A 23,645-nucleotide genomic window follows, 5' to 3' on the forward strand; every position below is an offset into this window, starting at 1 on the left:
TTCACTTGTTCACTGTCAAAGACCATCAAGCAATTCAAATATCTAGAAATGTAAAAACTTTTAACCAGTATTTTGCAGAAAGCTCATTTTGTGGCATACAAGGGACGCATTTTTGCTGTTCATGTTCTCTCCTGTTTTAATCAGATACAATAATAATAATCATAATAATAACAACAACAATAATAAAATTTTCTAAAATATGTACATAATGTACATTGCTAAAGCACATATTGGTCTTTTTTCAATAAAACATACACCCAAAACACACACACGATTTTTACCATAGTATCGACATCATTATTGTTATTATTGGCCAAAATCAGTTGTAAAATATCAGCTTATCAGTCCTCAGCCCAAAAACGTTGTGCCTCCCTCCATAATAAAATTAGTGTTAATAATAATTTGGCCAACCTGGCAGATGCATATCAAATACTGCTACTGCTACTACTAAAAATAATAATAATAATGATGTGTATTACTCGATTCCAAATGCAGGACGTCAGAACTAAAAATTAATAACAAATATATATTTCTCCACACTGCTCAGGTGTCACTACTTTAAAAAGGCCTTTTTTCACTGCCAGTCATCAAGTGTGATGATTCAGACTGTGAAATCTCTACAGAATAACCTAACAGCAGGTCGTGCTGAGTGAATGTGGCATACATTTTTTTTCTATTTTTTTTTTTTTTACAATGATTAATGAATATGTCTCAGAACGAACTCTTAAATGAATGGCATGACTATTGTTACCGCCAGCGCCTGCCCCCCTCCCGACCAAAGGTAGGCTGCAGGGAGGTGGTCGGGTGTGTGTGCTGGACTGTCAGGTAGAGAGCTGCCGTCTCCCGGTGAATCGCTGGCAATGCAGCCAACAGATTTAGTAAATATTGCGGTAGGAGCTTCAAACAACCGTCGGATTATCTACGTGATATTCACTCAACCTGGCCGTAGAATTGAAGCTCAATAGTGACCAAAGGTGGAGAAAGCAGGAAAAACGGGAAATTTAAACTGTCAGCTGGCCGGGAAAACCGCTCACACCACCCGGCTTCCGGGGATTCAGGGGCCGCATCGGTTGACGGCAGACGTCGGTCTGTAGCTCGGGGGAAAAGGGCGAACAACCACATCATCGCCGACATCCACCTCTCGATTCCAGCCACTTCCGATATGTCAAGAAAGCTGCAAAGGACAGAAGTCTGCGCCGACTGCAGTGCGCCAGGTAAACAAGAGAAAATAAATCAAAATAGACAACCAGGTTACAGTGGAACAATACGTCTGGTAGGCGACATGCTGGGATTAAAAGGCCGAGGTTGCTCACTCTGTCAGCGGGTCCGCATAGCAGGAAAACGGCCAGGGCTTTCGAGCGTCGCTTAGGCCCAAAATAAACAGTGAAATAGGCGTGTTATTACAACGGGTAAAATCTGTAGCAGAGAGCAGTTCACTGCTGTTTTACTCCGAAATGACAAGCTTCATGTGTGTCTCTGTTTGACCAAGTATGTGAGGCCGACCACCGTCTTTGCTGCAGTGGAAGAGCAGAGTGTCAGATTTATGTCGCTTTCCTACTTAACAAGACGTTTGTTTTGATTTTCGTGACCGGGGGATACAGTTCCTAACACGCTAGCTTAGCCTAGCCAGCAAGCTGGCGACTTTGAGTCACTTATGTGTGTCCGGTTATTACTAAAGACGTAGCTTGTACTTTGTGCAAATGTACTAACACATATTACCTCGACATCGCACATTTAATTTGTTATTGTCAGCTCTTGCTTGTTCCATTTTGAGTTGTCTACCTGGCTAGCGTCCCTAGCTTAGCATCTACGCGAGCTAATCATGCTAGCTAACTTTGGCGAAACGACAAGTTTTTGCTAAGCTGATTCAGCTCATTCGTCTGCTATCATTCATTTAAATGCTACTTGAAAACAGTTTATTTGTAATAGCCATATAAATGCACAAACCTTATATCGATGTAGATAATGAGTACATATGACAGCATGCTAATTATTATTATTTTTTTAATTTCACCAACGTTATGGAATTGAATACTTACATTGGGCCAAACGAAGTTAATTCACATACGTACACTTCAAAACTCGATTAGTCAGGTAGTAGTAATATATGAGATGGTAGTTTTGTGTATAACATCTGCATGACTGTGAACTTTGCCATTTTAACCTCGTTTGCCCCCACCTCACATCCTCCTCCCATGGCCAAAAAGTTTAATGCTTACACAATTTTCTCCTCACTGCCCTCTGCCTTCCAAAGGGGCCTCGTATTTTAAAATGAAGCACTCCATCATTGGTTCTGGGCATATAATATTATGTGTGTGTGCTTGCCTGCATTCGTTCATGTTGACATGTTTTTACCACAGCTGCTCCCCCTGATAGCTGTGTGCGTGTGCAAAACAGTCTTAAAGCTTGAGGGCTCTACTGCTCTGTGCTCCCTGGCTACACCTCACCACCTTATTATGACCTCATTCTCTGCTGTTGTAGACTCACCTTCCTTCTTCAGCATCTGTCTGTCTGTTCTCAAGCCCCCCCAACCCAGTCTCTATGTTTATAATCTACCCAGCCTCCTTTAAATGGCTTTCCTTGTGTGCCATAGCAACTAACAATAGATTTAATGTGTTATGTCCATGACACAATAAATCCTGTTTGGGGAAAATTGAAAGATATGTTTTTAACCACGTGGCAGGAGTTAATTTCCACGGGTTTCCTCCCAGCTTGCTTGAGTTACCATACCTGTCATTGCTAGTATATTTCTTCCATTACTGTAAGCTCGTGATGTAGCCCCTTTCTTAAAAGACATGCTCACACAAGCAGTGTGCTCTACAAAATGCTGACCTAGCCACTGGTGACAGGCCACCTCCCTACCACCCAGCTCTGTGACATACTAGGGGATAACTCGATGGCATTGCTACAAAGGACAACTGATACTCTCAGTCGCAGCCAAGCCTCGGGAGGCTTTCATGTCGTGCCACGGCAATCTGCACGGTTTCTAGCAACAATGAATCATGTTGGCAAATTCTGTATTGAGCACAGATGAAGATGTACAAGAAACTGAGACTTATTTAGTGTGTTTCAACAGTTGCCATTTATGTTTCACACGCTGTTTTATTGTCAAATATCGAATTTGGTACCACGAGTGTTTTGCCCAGAGTAAAATCAATATTTAAGCAGAGATCTTTTAGTGACCTGAGGGCCTGAATTTGAACTATATGTTGCTACTTTAATTATGAATTGACCTTTAAATGTATTTTCCTTGTAAGTCAAAGTTCAAAATATTATTCTCGATAGCTTACTTGTGAAATATGATTTCACCTGTTTAGTTTTTAAAGTGTTTCCATTTATAGCAAGTAACCAGGTACAGTTGGACTTATATAATGCAAATGTTATGTTTTGCCTTTCATCCATATACATCCAGATGCATGTTTATATGCAGGGTTAAGTGAACATTATAAAAAAAATGAATGCTACATGGGTGAATTATGCCAAATTCAGACTAAATTATGTCATACTGCAGATCAGGCCAATATGCCATTGCCAATAGTCTCCCCACATCTAATAGCTTAATGGCGTAGTATCATATTGATCCTGCGAGCCAAGCAGATAGTGTAGCCTGTGGGAGTTTTTATATTTATTATACAGATTAAGGAATTAAATTGCTGCAGTCTGGCCTTTAAAGCCTACACACTACTGTTCTAAACTATGCTGCAACGCTTATCAAAGCCATTTTGCATTTGCTACTTTTTCTGCAGGCCATAAGATTTACAGCATGTCAGTTCATCTAATGATGGACTATTTTTGCTCCATTAATACTCTAGACCCAGACAGTTTTATCCCAGCCCCAAAGTAACTAATGCAGATAGTAGATGTGCGTGCGTGCGTGCGTGCGTGTGTGTGCACTCATGCATGCATGCCTTTGTGCACAAATACTGCAACAGTCTGGATGTATGTTTTGATATTGCTGACTGTGTTAGTTGTTATCTGCCCATCACATTAGGACCGGAGGGAATAAATATGACCTAGACTCTTTGACTGCTAGTCTGCCAGTGTCTGATTGGCATTAGCTATAACAGAACACACACGCACACACTCTCTCTCTCTCTCTTTCTCTCTCTCTCTCTCTCTCTCTCTCTCTCTCTCTCTCTCTCTCTCTCTCTCTCTCTCTTCCACACACACCAATCCTCACTTTACTCACAGGAAATTTATTCCTATTTAAAAAAACTTTCAGGTAGGGCTGCATGTAATGGGCGAGAATTTGAATCATGATTTTTTCCCCTTAAGAATCAAGATCATTATTCTGTCACACAATGTTGATTTGTATTTGGCTAGTGAATATTTAAATGACTTGAGAGAGCAATGTTTTTATGATTAATTGTCCAGCCCTTGTTTCAGGTACTTGGGAAGAAACAAATGCTGTTTCTCCAGAATTACTTATACCACGACTGTGTCACATAACACACAAAACAGAGTCAAACAAATAAGTATATGATTTTTTCTTTTTTTTTTTTGACAACTAGTAAATCTGATACAAAGCTCCACCGCAGGTCTTATACCAAGCTGCTTATGACTGACAGTTAATATGTGTATCAGAGCATACGTCCCCTTGTATCAGTAATCTCTGTTTTTTTAAACCTACTATATTTATGTAATATGTAATGGAACCAGTAAAATATATTGATGTTATATAAAAAAGGATATTTGCTGCAGTTTGTTTACTGCATTCGTGTAAATGATTGAATACATATTTGTGTAGGTTCCATAAGCCCTTGATTTTTCAGGTACTTTCTTTGAGCTGTTTGTTAGAAGGACTGCTTTATTTGTGAGTAACAGTGTGTGTTTTTGGAGTCTGCTGGGCTGGGTAATTTGTACTTCTTTGAAGCATCTTCCAATTGGAGCTAGAGCAGGTCACAAAGGCCAGGTAATAATTCACTGTTATTATATATCTTTCCTTGTTATGACTCTGACTCATTAGCACATCCTCCCAAAGCCTGCTTTTCTGGTAATGTGCTTTATAAAAATACAATGGCACATTCTATTGTGAAACCTAAAATATCAACAAATTTAATTGAAAATCCAACACATTTAATGGAATTCACAATACCGCATGCGACTGCCTTAAAAATGAAAGGTAAAAAGCGAGCGTAATTTTTGGCTTGACCTTGGATGACATCAAGGCAGTATCAGCAGAGGTGGGGCACACATCATCCTAGGAATATACCACAGGCATGTATGTGTACATGGAGAACATAGTTGGAGTGTTAGTACAGACATCATATTTATGTGAATGTTGTTGGGACTTTTTAACAGTTCTGTTTCTTCATCAGATTAATCATTCCCATCTGTTTGTGTGTCAGACCCAGGCTGGACCAGTATCAACCGAGGGGTCTTGATCTGTGATGAATGCTGTTCAGTCCACCGCAGCTTAGGCCGCCACATCTCCATAGTCAAGCACCTGAGGCACAGTGGATGGCCTCCCGCACTACTGCAGGTAAGGCTGACAAATACAGAATAAGAGAAGAGAAAGGGTCTATTGAAGGGCTGATAAGGTTAAAGCAATTTTGTAGTGGAGGTTCAGAATGCTGGCACAGAAGGCGAGGACTAATCTGACTCAGCACTAAAGATGTGTATGTAAAAGGTATAGTCCTGCAGTTTTCCCCCATCTGTGGTATTTTTCCTGTCAATGCTCTTTTTGTTTTTATCATGTGTTTGTGTGTGTGTGTGTGTGTGTGTGTGTGTGTGTGTATGTGTTTGTACATATATGCATGTTTATATATATGTGTATACATATATGTATATGCATATATGTATACATATAGCTATATATACACATACTTATTTATGTGTATATATTCATCTACATATATACATATGTACATATGTATATGTATGTATATGTATATATATATATATATACACACACACATATATACACACACACACACACACACATATATATTCTCTGCATGTCTCTCGTTGTATACAAGTACCTTCGTTGACTGAACGTCGCCACACCTATCCCCTGTAATTAGGAAGGTATGTTGTGCAGTATATCATCACTGTCATTGCTAAATGAGTGTTTGTGTGTTTCAGATGGTTCAGACTTTGGCTAGTAATGGGGCCAACTCCATATGGGAGCACAGTCTCCTGGATCCTGCTCAGGTGCAGAGTGGTCGAAGAAAACCCAACCCCCAGGACAAAGTCCAGTAAGTATTTCACTACATGCTCAAAATACACAGAGCAGTACTATCACACTAGAGTGAGGATACCTAACCCTGATGGGACCCCTCAGGACCAGATTGGCCAGTTTGGGCCAAAAAGCTAAAAAGTGATGTTTGTTCCCTTCAGCTGATGTAGCCCTTCGTGTGTGTTTGTGGTTTATCTGGAGACTGTTTTGCTTTATACTTTGGTGACCTTTTATTCTGCTGTTTAAATGGCAGTTAATTCATTTCTATAGCCTGATATTGCTTTCTGCTCCACTGCAGTGCCTTTAGCTCCCATTTGTGTTCAAGTGAGTTGACTTTTCAGTTTTATCCTCATGAGGCTATAGAATAATGAAAGGGTAGCACAAACTCAATGCTACTGGTTTGGGTCACTCAGGTTTGTGTTTTCTGCGAAAATGCTTTTGCTTCTGTTAAATTTGTTTGAATTTACAGAAAACATGAAACATAGTGTGCAAGTTTTTTTTATTATTTTTTTTCAAATATGGTATGGTATGCTTTGTGTACTGTCTTTGTAAAATGAGCTGCCATCATATCTGACCCATCCTACAGACCAACTATCTGCACTACAAGGAAATAGCTGCTATAATTGTCAGCAATGTACTTAACAAGGTGCAGGAAACCTACACTGACTTTGCTCTGGGAAACCGTAGCAATAGACATGTAGTTTGTTGCTCAAGGTTGGATGAGAATAAGACTTTTTGTCATTTTTGCCGAGCTGAAAGGCTAACAAGGTGAAACCAAAGCAAACACTCTCTCTCAGTTAAATGACAAATTAGTTATATAAGTGATTACATACAAATGTGTGCCTGTTCCATTAGGCTCTCCTTTTTTCAGGTCTTTTACCGAAGCGGTTCTCCCTGAATGGAATGTTTTATTAGTGAGTAAGAATTTATGGAGTTGGAGTCTGCTGGGCTGGGTAATTTGTACTTCCTCAAAGCGTCTTCAGTTGTAACTAAATCAGATTTCAAAGGCTAGACAATAGACTTGTACTGTATAATTTTCCTTTGTGTTGGCTCTCGAGGGACAGCATGGCTCAGAGGTAGGGTCGCTGGCTCGATCCTCACTTCCCCCGTGACCATGTTGAAGTGTCCTTGAGCAAGATACTGAACCCCTAATTGCTCCTGATGGCCCTGTGACAGACTGGTGACTTGTCCAGGGTGAACCCCGCCTCTTGGCCAATGTCAGCTTGGATAGGCTCCAGCCCCCCCATGACCCTTAATGGATGGATAGAAAATGGATGGATGGATGGTTGTGGTTCTCTGACACATAATAAATTCTACAATTCTACAATTTCATTTAGCAGACGCTTTTGTCCAAAGCGACATACAACACAGGCAAGAATTCAGACTTAAGGAAAAACCCATAGTAAGTGCAAAAGTGCTTCAGTTGTAATAAAGATGCACATCCTCCAAAGTGCAAGCCTGCACTTGCACAAGCTGGTAATATGTATTATATGGTGCAATGGCCTGCTCACGTGGAATTTAAAATGCCCACATATTTAATTCCTTTCACATATTTTCACTAATTACTACTGCAAGTGAATGCCTGAAAAATTCCAATAAAATATAACATTTTTATTTCAGGAAAAAGAACGCAATTCACACTTCCCTCTTATATTTCATGGTAGTCATATTTGTGTAAATGAATGTCAAATGGACTGACTTATGAAAGGACGTGTAACTGTCCGAACCTTACCTGATAGTGAGTATCAATGCTAGATCAACCTTTGAGTGTGTCTGAACTTGCTTGAGGCGCAGTTCAGTTTGGAAGAATAGAAAGGCAATCAGACAAAAATGTTTATCTTAAAATTTTAATGGAAGCATTAGCCTCAGTTTTTAGTTGCTAATATTTAATCCTCACATAAACTTTGACATCTTGATGTTGCTAAGTAGCTTGCCATTTTCCTCTTTGCAGTCCCACTAAGTCAGAGTTCATCAGAGCCAAATACCAGATGCTGGCCTTTGTGCACAAGCTGCCCTGCCGTGATGATGATGGCGTTACTACCAAGGACCTCAGTAAGGTGAGGGCTCGCTATTTTACAGCCACAAGTTATGGGTTCAAGTTAATTAGCTATTTCAGGTCCAGCCATACAATAGAAGTGCACGTGTAAGCACAGAGGTTGTTTTCGTTTACAGATGTCAGTGGGAAGCTTTCCACATAAACGCATACATGTTCACATACACAATCACACAACCACACACATGCACACTGAAACCTCCTGGCCAGAAGTAATCTGAATGACACAGCAGGACCTGTAATGACCTGTGATGCAGAGGAGCTCCAGTGGGCTAATAAGTGTATTCTTCCTGGTTCTGTCTCTCAGCAATGCTTAATCTTCCCACTCCCGAATGTTTATTTCTCCCCTCTCTTCCTCTGTGCCTCCCTTTGTCTCTCGATTAGCAACTTCACTCAAGTGTGCGGACAGGGAGTTTAGAGACGTGTCTTCGACTTCTGTCCCTCGGTGCTCAGGCCAATTTCTTCCACCCGGTAAGCAAAAATCTGCTCACTGGCTCACTTCATCAAGCAATTAGCCATGCTGGTCAGTTAGCTCTCTTTTGGCTTCTTGTCCTGAATTTGTCTGTGTCCGTGTCTGTGTGCGTGCATGTGTGTGCTCTTAACCCTCCAGGAGAAAGGCACTACCCCCCTCCATGTGGCAGCAAAGGCAGGCCAGATCTTGCAAGCAGAGCTGCTAGTTGTGTATGGTGCAGACCCTGGAGCACCGGACATCAATGGGCGAACACCTATGGATTATGCAAGGTAATGGAAGAGTCATATTAAATCTAAACAAGAACAAGACATGAAAGCATCGCATGAATCATTTTGTCCACTTGTGTTTCAGGCAGGCGGGCCACATAGAGCTAGCAGAGCGATTGGTGGAGTGTCAGTATGAGCTGACAGACAGGCTAGCCTTCTACCTGTGTGGCCGACGCCCAGGTAAGCCATTAAACCTGATCATGAACAGCTGACATGCTCAGATTAGGTTTCTTCAATGTTGTAGATGTTGTTATCCAATCCTGAAGTTTGTTAACCTCTCTTTTCAGATCACAAGAATGGTCATTATATCATCCCTCAAATGGCAGACAGGTATGGACCTTTAGATTATTGTTCCTCTGCTAAGGAACATCCTGTTGTTGCACGCGTTTTGTGGTTTCATTGCACGAAAGGTTGTTATCGGCACACTTCACTGATACTGCACCCATGCTTCCCTGGCATGAATTCATTGATACTTTTGCAGTTTATTATTCTGACCAGAGGGTGGCAGCATAACATATGTTACCCTACCCCAAAAAGAACCTAAAGAAAGCCTCCATCTATAACAAAACTAGCTGTTAATTGTAAATGTCAAGGCTATTTAAGGTACCCTCAGTAATTTAGATGCTTGTGATGTGCTCGGTTTATTGATCTTAAACTGCTGGTTTGATTGGAGGGGACAAGAAATGCGCAGCCAGATTATGATAAATCGAGTTATGACTGAGCTCAGCTTCTTCCAAATATTTTGGACATGAAGAAGCAGTTTAAAAAAAAAAGTTGATGGAAAAATAAATCAAGCACGCTTCAGAATCTTAACCTTGTTGCCTTACTTTTGGGCTGCCGTCTAACTCCACTTGCATCTGTTCTGTTCTGGTGAATGGTTCCTCTGGATAACAATTAAAGCTGTTTTGATGTGGCTTCTCTGCCCGTCTTTCTGTCTCTTTCTTCCTTTCTCTCACTCGTTTTTTTCTTCTCTCCATTTCGCTGCGCTTGGTGGAGCCAGAGCTCGTCCTAAGTGCCCAACACAGAGGTATCTTTACTTTCCTTGTTCTTCTTTTTTCCCCAAAAAAGTTCTTGCTTCATGTTAACTGCCCTCTCTCTGCTACCCTTTGTAGATTTCCCTATTTCACACCCAAGAATGGGCTTCATTCACACACTCACATTAAGAAACAATACGATTTAATCTGTGAGATCTGTAGAGTAACTTTCATCGCAGTCTACAGTTCTTGAGACTGATACTACTGCAGCATACAAGAGTAACTAGGCAACCAAGTCTCATTGACTGCGCAGGAGTTTATTTCCAGGTTAACATAGACATCTCAATCACAGGAAACCGATTCAGTTTGACACCCAACAATCACCTCCATCTCCCTGCCTCCCTTCAACCTAGCCAAGCATCTGACCCACTCCCTTATCTCTCACTCCTCTCTTTCCATCTCCTCCATGTCGTTCACTCTCCGTCCCCCTTCGACCTCTTAATTCTTTAAGATGCCTGTCTTACCATTGTTATCTGTGTTTTGTTTTTTTTTAGCCTGGACCTCTCAGAACTGGCCAAGGCCGCCAAGAAGAAGCTGCAAGCAGTGAGTTGGTTTGAATTGTGAGATTAAAATATGATGCAGTTACCTTTTCAGTCTCGCATACTGTGGTAAGAAATGTTTGTTCTCTGGACGACTGCAGGAGAAAAGCCCTTTAAAAAAAAAAATCATTAAACTAATGAGCCAATAACTAATTTGAATGAGTCTCATAGGTTTGTAATTCCTAACCGATACCTAAGATGATTACTTGTCATAATCTAACAAATTGTAGGCAAGAGACAAAATTCATAATAAAACTGAAATTATTTTTTACTACATTTATTATGCATATTTGGATAAACAAATATCTGGTACTTATTTGTCTGCGTGTGTGACAGCTGAACAATCGGCTATTTGAGGAGCTTGCCATGGATGTCTATGATGAAGTGGATCGCAGAGAAAATGATGCAGGTGAGCTGAAGACCGTCCCTCCTCAGTGCCGTCTTTTGTCAATTATGAGGTAGATAGATCTGTCTTTTTGGCCAAATGAGGTGTTAAAAGAGACCACTAACATAGATTGATTTATAGAAGACAACAAAGGAGTGAAAGGGATATGTATACTCAGAGAAATATTTGTTCAGTCACCAGAGAGCATTTGAAGGACTGAGTTAGAAAGAAAGGAAAAGGACATTTTGAAGGAGGCCAAATGGAGGGAGGGAGGGAGGAAGGGAGGAGGAGAGACGCTGTGAGGAAGTGCCTCAGAAATTCTTGAGTCTCTCTCCTCCTCCTCAACTCTTTCTTCTTTTCCCTTCGTAGCAGTCAAATTGTGCTTTCTGACAGAAGCACCACAGGTAAGCGGCAAAGATACACACACTCCTACACACAGGGCTCAAAGCACTTTTGTGCATCGTAGGAACTCAGTTTTTGCTGTACTTTGTATATGTCTGTATGTATGTGGGTGGATGAAGTAGCTCTTTGGCTCCCCGTGTTCTAGCCAACATGACCTCGTTGCTGAAAAGTACACAAACTTAATATTTTGCTGCTGTGTTTGTGTCCCCAGTGTGGCTTACAACGCAGAACCACAGCACTCTGGTTACGGAACGAAGCGCAGTGCCCTTTCTACCAGTCAACCCCGAGTACTCTGCTACACGCAACCAGGTACAAACACATACAAATGCACCAAAGAGATAATTACGGCATACACATTTATATCAGCTGAATGTGGAATTATAGACAAGTTTGGAAAGTGTCTGTGTCTGTTGGGGGAAGCTGACTATGAGTGCAAAATCGACAAGGGATGTTCTTCAGCTGTGAGAAAGATATAACCCATGTGTTTACCCCCCCCCCACTGCCTTCACTCTCTGTGTGTGAGAGACAAATCCCATATGTCCTCTCACATAGTTTCTCTTGATGTGTGTGGCTCATTAGTGTAAACATTGACTTTTAACACACAGAGAAAACACACATCACCACGTTTGCTCTGCCCTGATTGGTTAACACATTGCTGCTGTCTGTTGACGGTGAGAGACAGAAGGAAACCCCTTGAACGTCTTACATTGTCCTCGCATATGTGAGAAAGAGTCATGAATAGTTTGACTGTTTAGTAAATCTTTGTTGAACACTCCAGTGGAGATGGCCCATTTTATCCTCTCATACAGATGACAACTTGCTTCTATAATTGCTCGGTTTGAGTTTCTTAGCTCATATTTGTGTATGTATGAGCAGGCTTGTGTGTGTGTGTGTGTGTGTGTGTGTGTGTGTGTGTGTGTGTGTGTGTGTGTGTGTGTGTGTGTGTGTTCTGAGGGCTCAGTATGACTGCGTTTTTCCACAGCACATGGTTGTTGACCACAGTAGTCACACAGGCAGCGAACCATGGGCTGCGGGCTGGATTTCTATCATCCGTCTTTTTACTCAATGTCAGATAGTCATGCGAGTGCATGTGTTAATAATTCCATTTCTGACCCCTGATTTGTCCTTCTTTCTCTCCTCCTCTTTCAGGGTCGTCAGAAGCTGGCCCGTTTTAATGCCCGGGAGTTTGCAACACTCATCATTGACATCCTGAGTGACGCTAAAAGAAGACAGCAGGGGAAAGGTCTGAGCAGCCCTACTGGTGAGTAACTGTCAGGGAAGGAAAGGTGGTCAGATTGGGCTGCAGTGATGGGTTGAAGGCTCCAGATGGAGGATTCTGAAGATGGGAACAGAGACAAGAAGGAGTGTAAACCATTTTAGAATTTTTAAAAAATGCAAGAAAGAATAAAAAAATAACACTTACACACCTTGGCTGCTTCCTAGCCTGCTTTTGTAAAACCAATAATGTGATGCTATGCTGGTAATATTTGGCTCATATTTCAGCGTTAATGCAATTTTCATTCAACGCTCAATCACTAAAATTGAGTCTTCTTTGAGCATTATCTTTATTTTGTAAGTTATAGTCCAATTTAGAGTAAATTAGATGATGACTGGTGCTCCACCATAGCTCAACCCTCACTTCCAAATATGGCCACCTACATTTGCAAGAAATCTAGATTGTGACAGCTAGAAAGCAAAACTTAAGGCCTCAAATCATCAGCCTCCAAACCATGGAGGGACATCATGTTGGCTCCATCCACTTATCAGACTTATTTACTAAAAACAGAATCTGTATTTAGGTCAGTGGTGAGCCATAGAGCTTCAAAACATTTTAGAGGTAAATGGTATAGCTGCAGGATGGAAAATGGGGAATGGGATTAATTTCAACAACTGAGAAGGAAAAACAGAATGTTTTCAGCCAGTTTTTCTATCAGTTTGTGTAAGTGCTTACATTCTATTTGTTGGTCAAACTGTCCTGTGTGAACGACTTTCTTACTTTCTCAGACCCATTAGACTTGGGCTTTGATGATGACCAGCATGACTATGACAGTGTAGCTTCTGATGAAGACACAGACAGCGAACTGACCACACAAAACAACAACACACAACGCAGCAACCGTGCAAAGGTACAGTACTTTAAACAACCCTTTATACAAACCGATTGACCTACCTCAGAAAAGATTACAGCGCTACAAAATGTGAAGTAATCATCTGTACATGACTGCATATGCTGATGGACATGTCATTTGAATTTTTACAAACTCTTGCTGAACACTGTAGTCCTGTTCAATTGATAAAGTGGTTGCATAATAAGGTCTTTTCCATGTTCTCCTCTGTGACTTCGTGTCCCAGCATGCTTTAGAGGGAGTGGCCTCAGTGAGAGCTGCCACATAGCTCCTGAGTGACATCACCAACTATTCTGGGTCCTTGTCAGAGAAGCATTGTTCATACAGAGAGAGAGAGAGAGAGAAAGAGGGGAAGAAAAGAAAAATATGTGCAGCAGCAGGAGAGGTAGAAGTGGCACAAGTAAACATCAGCTACAGCAGCAACTGTCACATTTTCCTGTGGGCTTGTTTGACTCAGTGGGACAAACTCTGACAAAATGCAAATCAGAGGATCAAATTATGAGCATTTTTTTATTTTTGTTATGCGCTGCAGGTCTAACTGAGACATGTTATCAAATGATGAATGGCATTATCTTTGCTGAGTGTGAGGGGAAAGGAGAGTGTTTTAGAGATTCAGTTTTAGGGAGCAGTTGGAAGTGTTAGGCATGCTGCAGGGTCACAGGAAGTGGGTGTGGACGTGGCCTCCAGAGTGAGAACTAAAGCTCAACTATATGTGTGTTTGATCAGCTGTAGTTGTGGCCTTTTCCTCTAACGCATTGATAAACTCAGACAACCCCCCCCCCCATATGTGTTGCAATATTTTATTTTTTTCCCAATACTGGATAAATATATATATATATATACACACACACACATATATATATATATATATATATATATATATATATATATATATATATATATATATATATATATATATATATATATATATATATATATATACACACGCACACATATATATATATATATACACACGCACACACACACACACACACACACACATATATATATATATATATATATATATATATATATATATATATATATATATAAAAAATGTGATGTACATATTATTAGATTACATGGATGGTGCACAAGGCGTTATATTTACGGTTCTATTTTGAAATTTTCTCTAATCATGGAAAATGGGGAGAATTGCAGTATATATTGTGATAATTCTCTTTTATTGAGTCTTTGCTCTTCCCTCCTATCAATCCAGAGTATGGACTCATCAGACCTGTCAGATGGGCCCATCACTTTGCAGGAGTACCTGGAGGTGAAGAAAGCGCTGGCGTCCTCAGAGGCCAAGGTGCAGCAGCTGATGAAGGTCAACAACAACTTAAGCGAGGAGCTCAGGCGGCTCCAGAAGGAGGTAGGCTATATCGATACATACATAAGGAGAGACAGCAGACAGCGGGAGACTTTTGGCATTTTATTTTTTTTAATCTATTTTAACAATAGTGGATAGAAGACGAGTAAGAGATGGTGCAAAAAAAGGTCTAAAACAGAGAAGTGTAAAATCAGGTTGGGGATGACGTCTAGATGACAGGAGGATTGAAGGAGATGAGGTGGCGTGACAAAAACCTGTCGCTGGAGAAGGAGCAATTGATTCAGACAGAAGGAGGACAGGATGATAGAGCGACAAGTGAATATTTTAACATCTTTGCAAGCTGATGCATTTTTCCTGTCAGGGTGTCATTCTCCTACATTTCTGCTGGAAGATGTAGTCACTGACAGTATATCAGTGCTATCTCCTCTAGAAATTAAAGCAACTGTCAGTTTTATATGGAGCTTCAGTAGCTGCCACTTCGAGATTCGACAGTTTGTACATGATGTCCCTCATCTGTTCACTATGGCTTCATTTGATCTCTCGTGAGTCACCATCATAGCTCATTGTATTCATTACGGTCTGCCCCGTGTCACTTTAATGTGGTTCATTTGTTCTCACGTGACTGAGGGTATAGTGAAGAGATGCACACACTGATACTGAGGTCAGTTAGATGGTAGTTAACCCTCAGTCCCCCTCCCTGTCCGTTGAAGCAGACTACATGTTGACAGGTAAGTAGCCCTCCTCTATGTCCCCAGCACCTAATCCCTGTCTCATCATGTGACCTGTCTGTCCCTCCCATTACTGATCAAAGCTAATACGTGAAGCCCTGTATGACCCTTAAATGTACCTGTGAAAATGGATGCTTGTCTTTGACCATTCAGTTGACCCCCCCTCCCTTCCCTTCAACCTCCCCATTTCCCTCCCTCCATCCTCTCATCCCTTCCCTCCTCTCCTGTAGATCACGCGGATGCAGACAGAGAACAGCGTGCTGCGGGGGGGCCAGCAGGCTGGGGGGGCAGCTGGCCATGGGGTAGGGGGGCCTGGTGGTGGTGGAGGAGGAGGCTGCTGGCCAGGGGGCGGGATGCGAGGAGGAAGTGGTGGAGGGGGTATTGGTGGATTTGGGACAGGAGTGGATCCCCCCGGGCTCTCTGTGCCCTCCTCGGTCGCCCCTCATTCCCATCCCCATCGGAGGGACCGCCAAGCCTTCTCAATGTATGAGCCAGGGGCGGCCCCTGGCCCCACGGCCCATGGTCCCCCAGCCCTGGACTCCCTGGCAGCCCGCCTACAGCCCCTCAACACACCCAGCGTAAGTTAGAACTCTCCCGGCCCCTTTTTCCACTTTCCACCTGTCTCTTGGTGGCCCTGATTGGTTCTCTTTGGCCTGATTGATGGGTGATAATCCAATCCGTACCTCTCTATTTCCCTTCCACTCTTTTCTCAATTCCCGATCTTTCTCTTTGAAAGGTCAAGTTATGAATGCTGCCCCCAAGTGTGTCCAAAAACAATCCGACCTAATTGTGTGTTTGGGGAAAGTGCATAAGTGTGACCTGAAGGAGAAAGATGGAAAACAGGCATCTTTGTCTGTTCTGTTGCCTGGCGACACCTCTGATGCTCCGCTTCCTAGCCTGCTCTGCACTCTTTGACATTTATATTTACAACACCTTTTCCTCCCAATTACTTCTTCTACTGGACACCTCCTAAATGTGGGCACACACGCAACACTAAGGGAAAGACATTTACAGACCAGATCAACTGGTAGCTAACTACGAAAGATTTATCCTGATTTGGTTGATATGGCAGTAACCAATCAGAATATCCAGCATCAGTATCCTATGGCAGCATCTGACGATAAGTTGGTCTCCAACTCACCATCTCTCTCCACAAATATTTACCTGTTTGTCTGTTTGTTTTCTGTCTGTCTTTTCACCTGTCTGTCCCTCGCTCACTGCAGTGCAGCCGTGCATCCTCTGGATGTAAGCATTCTGTCTGTCATTGCATTGTTTGTCATTTCATCTTCAAATGTAGGATTCTCTCCTCACTATGCTTCACCTTTGCTTATCATGCACTCTAATACCGTTGATCAACATTTGTGTGTGTGTGTGTGTGTGTGTGTGTGTTTGTGTGTGTGTGTGTGCGTGCATTTATTTGTAGACACTCTGTGTAATGTATAGCTGTATCACCAGGTAGCTGAGTTGAGTCCCAGTGTCTTTTAGCTGTAGAGGTATATGGTCTCGATGGGACAATGGGTGACATGCTGCCATGTTGATCTGGCGCTGCTCTCACTGACTCGTTCATCTTGGTTTTCCTGCTGTTTATAAGAAAACATCTCTTCTCTCTGTTCCCCCGTTCTTTTTTCAATTTCTTCATCCATCTCCTTGTCCACACATCTCTCTACCTCCTCTGGTCGCTATCCCTCCACATCTTGTCCCTTCTCCATTCTTGTTGCTCCCGTCTGTTCCCAGGTAAGGAAGGGTAGCACGGGTGGCTTAGCATCATATGGAGGCCAGCATCTGTCTGGATCCACAGAGATGAGCAGATACATGGTGAGTTCTCACGCTTGATACAACCGGTCCATCCTCACTACGGCAGTATGTGGTTTGGTGTACAAATGGTAAAACAATAGATGGGATATAGATAAATTGACAGTAAAGACAGTATTTGCAGCTGTAAGAGCTAAGATTGGAACTATATTTTTGCACACCCAGCACTTCACATGGTGAACCTCGTGATGTGTGCATAGAGTAAGTGGCAGCTATTTCTTTTTTATAGTGTCATACTGCTTTTTGCACGCACTGCAGTGTCCACAGCTGTCAGTTTATTGTTGAGTTCTTAGTGTTGAAGTGACACAGGTTTTTTTTCCCTCTTTTCTGGTGAACGCTAGTGAGGCTACACAACAACTGTGTGGCAGGGCAGCACAAACTGAGTGCTTGAGCTTACATTAACTTTCAGATATGAGGAATACGATTTGGCAGGTTATTAGAGGAAGAGCAGTTGGGGATAAGTAAAAGTAAAGAAAGTAAAGTAAGACTTGATTGTTTTAACAATGGGAAAAAAGAAAAGAAAGAAAATCAGTATGTTGCAGTCAGTTAGTGTTGATATTGTGGTGGGCCATCCATCTCAGCTGAGACCAGAAAAACATCTGAGTCACTGAACCAAACTTTGGGAGCCCATCAAATTACACCAGAAAGTGTTCGAAATAGATTGTAGTGTTCAGGTTACTGTGACTCTTTTTTTTTCCATAACTGATAAATTCAAAGATTTACCTCATTGTGGCATCATAATGCATAATTTGATCGGGGACTGAGTGGGTGACTCCAATCCTTGGTTCCTCTGGTAAATGCTGATGGTTGCTGCAGTGAAAACGTCCATTATCTTCCCTCAGACTCATCACAGACGTCGCATGTATTATGGTCTATATTATCTTCTGCGGGTGGATGTTAACTGAAGCTTGACAAGTTGGAAGAGGTTTACATGGCAAGACTGTAATTCTAGTTAATTCTAAACTGCTTTTCAGCCTAAAGGATCTGTTCTGTCTAAATCAGTGTCTTATCAATGCTGCAGCGACTTAACAAACTTAATCCTGCTTTTCTATGACAGAAAATTGATCACATGTCACAAATGTCACAGAACCAAAACACATCCCTTTTATTTGTATTAGTCCGGAAAAAACTTGTGCATATTTAGTTAAATTGTTCTCAGAAACAGTGGAAAACAACCCATTTGTTAGACTTGACGGTGGCTAGATGATCAGTGATGCAGTATGCTTTTTCTGTGTGTGCGCGCGTGTGTGTGTGCACGTGTGTGTGTGCGTGTGTGTGTGTGTGTGTGTGCTTCTCTCTCTCTCTGTCTCCAGGTGTCTAAATCAGAGAGGCATGGCAGTGGCACTGACAGCGACTATGACAACACACAAACGTACGACCTCTCATTAAGGTCAGACTCATATATTTATAGTTATCATGATTGTTGGAAATAGTTTGAAGTGATAATTAGTAGTAAAAACTATGTACTGTGTGTGGAATATTTAAAACTAAATCTATAGGTTGTAATTGATAGTATTAGTCTTTAAATTATTGTTACGTCTGCAACTGGTTCCTCAAGTAGATATTTCAAACTCGAGAATCTGAATTAGCAGGAGACTGATTCAAACTAACTGCTTATTAATGAGAGGTAAACAGCATGTACGAGATGCTCCAGTTCCACACTGATAAATGTCACCTCTCTCGTCTCGGACCCAAGGTGTTAAATGAAGCATGTTTTTGTGTTCAGTATGGGACGCAGCAGTGAGGAGGAAGGTCGCGGGGAGTCTGAAGAGGGTGGGGGAGGGGAGGCAGGGGAGCCGGATCCAACCTTGCCCTGCACAGAGGACGTCATCCTGAAGACTGAGCAGGTGACCAAGAACATTCAGGAGCTTCTCAGGGCAGCTCAGGAGTTCAAACACGACAGGTGGGTGTAATACACAGACAGCAATAAATAGGTTGGTACAGCCTGATCAACAACAGCGGTGGTTGATGGCAGTTGTTCATCTTGTATGCATTTGATTCTCTTCAGCTTTGTACCGTGTTCGGAGAAGATCCACTCAGCTGTAACCGAGATGGCCTCACTCTTCCCCAAAGTAAGTTTGCTGCACTCTCTCTTCATCTGTCACTTTGTAGACACTTTTCTTGCGCCCTGTTTTGATACCCTCTGTTTTCCCTGCAGCGCCCAGCCCTGGATGCAGTCCACTGCTCCCTCCGCCTGTTGGCTTCCAGTGCGTCACGGTTACAGGTGGAGTGCCGTAAAGCAGCACCTACGGAGCCCGGGGCCCCTGCTGTGGACTACCAGCTCCTCACTCAGCAGGTCATCCAGTGCGCCTATGACATTGCCAAGGCTGCCAAGCAACTGGTCACCATCACTACTCGCGAGAAGAAACAGTGACCCGAGGGATGCATGGATGAACAGCGAGGGAGGAGGGAGAGACTGAATCAATGCATGGGTGGGCTGAGAGGAAAGGGAGGTAAAATCTGATCACACTACAGATGGGAGAATAGGGGGTGGGGGGTGACCTTGAGGATGATAGGTGTGTGAGGACTTGGAGCAGAGTTTGGAATATGCGTGGGAAGGAATCAGAAAGCGATGATCAAGTCAAATCACTACAAAGGAACAGAAGAGGAGGAATTCCTCAAGGGTGGAAGTGGAAGTAAGAAAGGATCCAGAGTGGGAACGATGGCCTGCTGCAACCTTGAAACCAGATGTGTAAAATTAACTGCTTTATCTGTGATGCGTGGAACACAACGGTGGCGATGTACAGTCGCCCGGATCCTGAGATGTTGCCGCTTTATTTATTCTTCCGTCGCTCATCGTCCCTCCCCCTCCCTCTCTCTCTGCACCCGGACCAGGGAGAGAGAGAACCGAAGACGGAGGGAAACAGACCAACTGTGACATCACATGTCCGTCCCTCCAGCTCAGACACTTCAGGATGATCTTGCTCTTTTTTTTCCACTCTGGTCTTTGCCCCACCTATCCCGTCCTTGACTGGATGAGCCTGGATGAGAGGGACCCCCCCTGGCAGCCATCTAGCACCAGCCCGTCTCACGCCACCCCCTCCTCCCCTGTTGTTGGTACACAGCATGACCTGGCATGTTTTCATTTCTTTCCTCTCCCTTTCTTTGTTTTTCCTTTTTGAATAAGCAGATCGGGTTCCTCTGCACCTTCGAGGACAACAATGACTGACTTACAAAGACAAAACACTTACACTGGAATAATTGTGATTGATTGTTATTGTTTTTCATGCCTGTTGTTGTTTTCTTTTGTATTGATATTTTTACTGACTCATCTTGATTTAACTTTTTATGTACTGCAAATTATTCTAATTTAGTGGATTAGGGAGACAGGTATGTGCTCAACATTTTACGGGGATTTAAGCAAACATGCACACACACAAAAGAAATAACGTGAAATGGTTCCTCAACATTTCTCCTTTGACAGTTGAGGTCATAAATTCAGTGGCCAAAGGGGTTAAACAGTTGCCAAATGGGAGAGACGGTATTGGGAGAGATCTGCTTGTGACCCCTTGGTGTGTTACATCAAGACCTGGATCAAAATGTTCTTTCATGAATCCTCAGCTTTTGTGTTTAATTTATGATTTTTGCCTCATTTAATAGAGCCAGTGGAATCATCTCAGAATCAATCCAGCCTTGTGTTTGGGTCCTTAGGGCTGATGTCACACTGCGGCCATCATCATCATCATCATCATCATCATCACCATCATCATCATCATCATCGTCGTCATCATCATGCATGTCCAGCCACATTAGGGTGACAGACATACTGCAGTTAAACCTGTGGAGCTCGCAACCTGGAGTATAAGTGGTTGATCCAAAACAGATTTTAGCATGTGTGCTTGATTTAGTTTTTCTACTTTTTAAGTCAGGCTGGCAAGCACAATCAAGCCCATATTCTTTGTTTTTTTGTTGTTTTGTGGACTCTATGTCACAGCCTGCTGATTTGGGCAACACCATCTCTGAACTCAAGGCACCGGGAACAAATATGTTTGTTTTGTTTTGTTTTTTTTACATTTTTTCTCCAAAAGATAGCGCACTTAGTCTACTGTCGGTTTTAAAAGCTTGTTGTATCCGAACAAATACAGTGGGATCTGTGTGCAGATGGGATCTGGATGGTCGTCCTATTGTTTGGTGCTTCCTCAAAGTGTCTGTGGCTTTAACAGCTGGTTGTTCTTGCATTGGTTTATTACATAAACACACCCGGCATCCCCAGAAGGCCTCAGCTCATTAATTACATACTCATCCTTTACAAAGCAGTCACATCTCAATTTCTCCATGTTTCGCTGCCTTTCAGCAAGAAACAGTTTGACCTTCATAAGCCCCAAGCACTTTGAGAGACCAGGTCACCTTCAGCACTTCCCGGTCCATTTCTTCAGTGCACCCCCCCCCAAAAAAAAACAAAAAAAACTGATCTCCACCCGGGGTCCCTGACAGTCAGTCTCTCACAAGGCTGCACACTCGTCTCTGTAAGGGGTAGACTGGATTGTTCGTTTCCTGTCAAAATAACTCATGTCCGAAAGACTCTTGAAATGTATCGTTGTTTGACATTGAATGCCTTTGCACATCATCATCATTATAATCTTCATCTTCATCATCATCATCTCCTGTTTAACTGGCTTTATTGCAGCAAAGTTGCACCAACTGCTGAAAACATACACAGAGGGGAGAAAAGCTCTTCCCCTCAGTCATTGTCGCCCAACTTTTAGACTAGAGCCATATATATGAACATATATTTTCATGCTATATTTTATATTAAGCTGTATGTTAGGGGTTATGTCTGTCTGTGAGATATTTATGTATATTTGTCAGCCCAAGTGGGCTTCAGGCTGTGGGATCTGTTGGCCAGTCCGCCTGACACCTGATGTGCTTACGGTTACGCTGTGGTATTTCCTGCCCATTTTGTCATGTTGTACATATTCATGATCATACTAGAACCTGCAGGCGAGAACAGCCGTTTGAGCTAGCCAATTTACTTAACAGCATGTTGCACTATTTTCAAATGCCGGGCAGGTGAAGTAGGATCTAAGTTATGTACTGCCCTCTCCCAAAGGTCTTAGCTCAAGTACATTAGGTGCAGGATGCAAAAGGCGGCATGGCGTAACAGGACAATGTCTGAAGCCCACTTTGGGATAGCACTACATTCATCTCAGAAAGGTTGGGGGAAGAGGTCGAAAACGCACATGGCCTGGTCCTTCCCTGATTTAGTGGACACTACGTAGGGTGCCTCCAGTGTGAATGTTAAATGCTTCTGTCAGATCATGCCAGACACACTTTTCTTCACATGCAGGATTCAGTAGAGAATTAAACGCCCTCATCAGTTGGACCAAGCTTCCTGTAAGTCCAGTTCTTATTCAAATAAAGCAGCCAGTGAATTAAACAAACACACCTGATACTTCGCCACTGGCAGCGCACTGTGGCCTCAAACTGTTGCTGTCACAACTTTGGGAGATGGGTGACGGGAGAGTTATCTTTTAACAGAAGATGTTAAAAACTGTATAAAGTAGAGAGAACAATGACTTTAAAGGTCAATCGTAATGGAAACCCATAAGCTGTACATTTGTAATAAAATAATAAAACAAGTTAATTGCCCTAGCTTTGTCCTTACTCTGTGTGTGTGTGTGTGTGTGTGTGTGTGTGTGTGTGTTCACGCTGATGGAGATGCTGCAACTTGTCTGAAAGTTGTAGAGGTAATTCTGTCAAGACAAAAGCTCAAACATTTGAGCTTGAAGAGCTAACCTCACCCTGGACAGGTCACCTGTCCATTGCAGGGCCAACACATATAGACAGACAACCATTCACATTCACAGCCGAGTATCTAATTAACCTTGTCCACTCTTGATGTCTTTGGACGGTGGGAAGAAGCCAGAGTACCTGGAGAGAACCCACACAGGAACAGGGAGAGCATGGAGACTCCAGCAGTGCTGACCACTGCACCACAGTGCTGCCTGGATTATTCATATTTACTGCTTTTATTTTTTTCGTTTTGTAATTTTAATATATGTTAAAATCAATGGTATATCACATTCAACATGCCAGTCCTTCTCATGTTGGAATATTCTAAAACATCGAATCAGAAAGTCATTTCTTTAGTTTCGTAGAGCTGCTGCCAAACAAGGCTTTCAACTTTGCAATGAGCGAAGATAATCCGAACACAGTTGGAGCTAAAAACTACAACAAAAAAGCCATCAACACACAACATTGCATTAGAAGTTATGAAATGCAAATTTCTTGTTTCAGTCTCCATATTTTTCCATTACTCATTGCAAAACAAGCTGATATTTGCTGTTCACTTCTCATTCAACAGTCGAACGCAAGGACTC

The 23,645-nt window shown here is 42.4% G+C and overlaps 1 protein-coding gene and 1 long non-coding RNA gene across 4 annotated transcripts; one reads left to right on the forward strand and one right to left on the reverse strand.

Annotated features, from left to right (window-relative positions):
- Nucleotides 1–239: 239 nt before the first annotated feature.
- LOC147254254 (uncharacterized) lies at nt 240–2,105 on the reverse strand. Its single transcript, XR_015118139.1, has 3 exons — nt 2,040–2,105; nt 1,314–1,364; nt 240–1,200 (listed from the first exon to the last, which is right to left on the reverse strand). It is a non-coding gene; the product is annotated as an uncharacterized LOC147254254 (long non-coding RNA).
- On the forward strand, nt 694–22,909 carry git1 (G protein-coupled receptor kinase interacting ArfGAP 1). Of its 3 annotated transcripts, XM_086215858.1 has the most exons (22): nt 694–1,214; nt 5,349–5,482; nt 6,085–6,197; nt 8,130–8,235; nt 8,616–8,702; nt 8,842–8,972; nt 9,055–9,149; nt 9,257–9,299; nt 9,970–9,996; nt 10,498–10,546; nt 10,879–10,951; nt 11,541–11,638; nt 12,479–12,590; nt 13,334–13,455; nt 14,675–14,827; nt 15,744–16,091; nt 17,248–17,328; nt 18,639–18,715; nt 19,052–19,228; nt 19,334–19,397; nt 19,484–19,778; nt 20,926–22,909. In XM_086215858.1, exons 1-21 carry the CDS (start codon nt 1,163–1,165, stop codon nt 19,697–19,699), a joined length of 2,358 nt encoding a protein of 785 aa, XP_086071984.1. In that variant the 5' UTR covers nt 694–1,162; the 3' UTR covers nt 19,700–19,778; nt 20,926–22,909. The 3 variants fall into 3 exon arrangements, with proteins under 3 accessions (XP_086071984.1, XP_086071986.1, XP_086071985.1); XM_086215860.1 differs by lacking the exon at nt 15,744–16,091 and having other exon boundaries at nt 696–1,214; XM_086215859.1 differs by lacking the exon at nt 9,970–9,996 and having other exon boundaries at nt 696–1,214.
- Nucleotides 22,910–23,645: the final 736 nt, after the last annotated feature.

Source organism: Aulostomus chinensis, chromosome 10 (assembly GCF_037954235.1).
Source record: "Aulostomus chinensis isolate RoL2024-O1b breed Wild chromosome 10, RoL_Achi_v1.0, whole genome shotgun sequence".
Taxonomy (NCBI): domain Eukaryota; kingdom Metazoa; phylum Chordata; class Actinopteri; order Syngnathiformes; family Aulostomidae; genus Aulostomus; species Aulostomus chinensis.

What these genes read in the sequence shown, in the direction of transcription:
- git1 (XM_086215858.1), top strand. Translation starts at nt 1,163, where the DNA reads ATGTCAAGAAAGCTGCAAAGGACAGAAGTCTGCGCCGACTGCAGTGCG. An exon ending in AACCCCCAGGACAAAGTCCA is followed by an intron (nt 6,198 to 8,129) that starts GTAAGTATTTCA and finishes TCCTCTTTGCAG; the next exon opens with TCCCACTAAGTCAGAGTTCA. An exon ending in CCAAGAAGAAGCTGCAAGCA is followed by an intron (nt 10,547 to 10,878) that starts GTGAGTTGGTTT and finishes CGTGTGTGACAG; the next exon opens with CTGAACAATCGGCTATTTGA.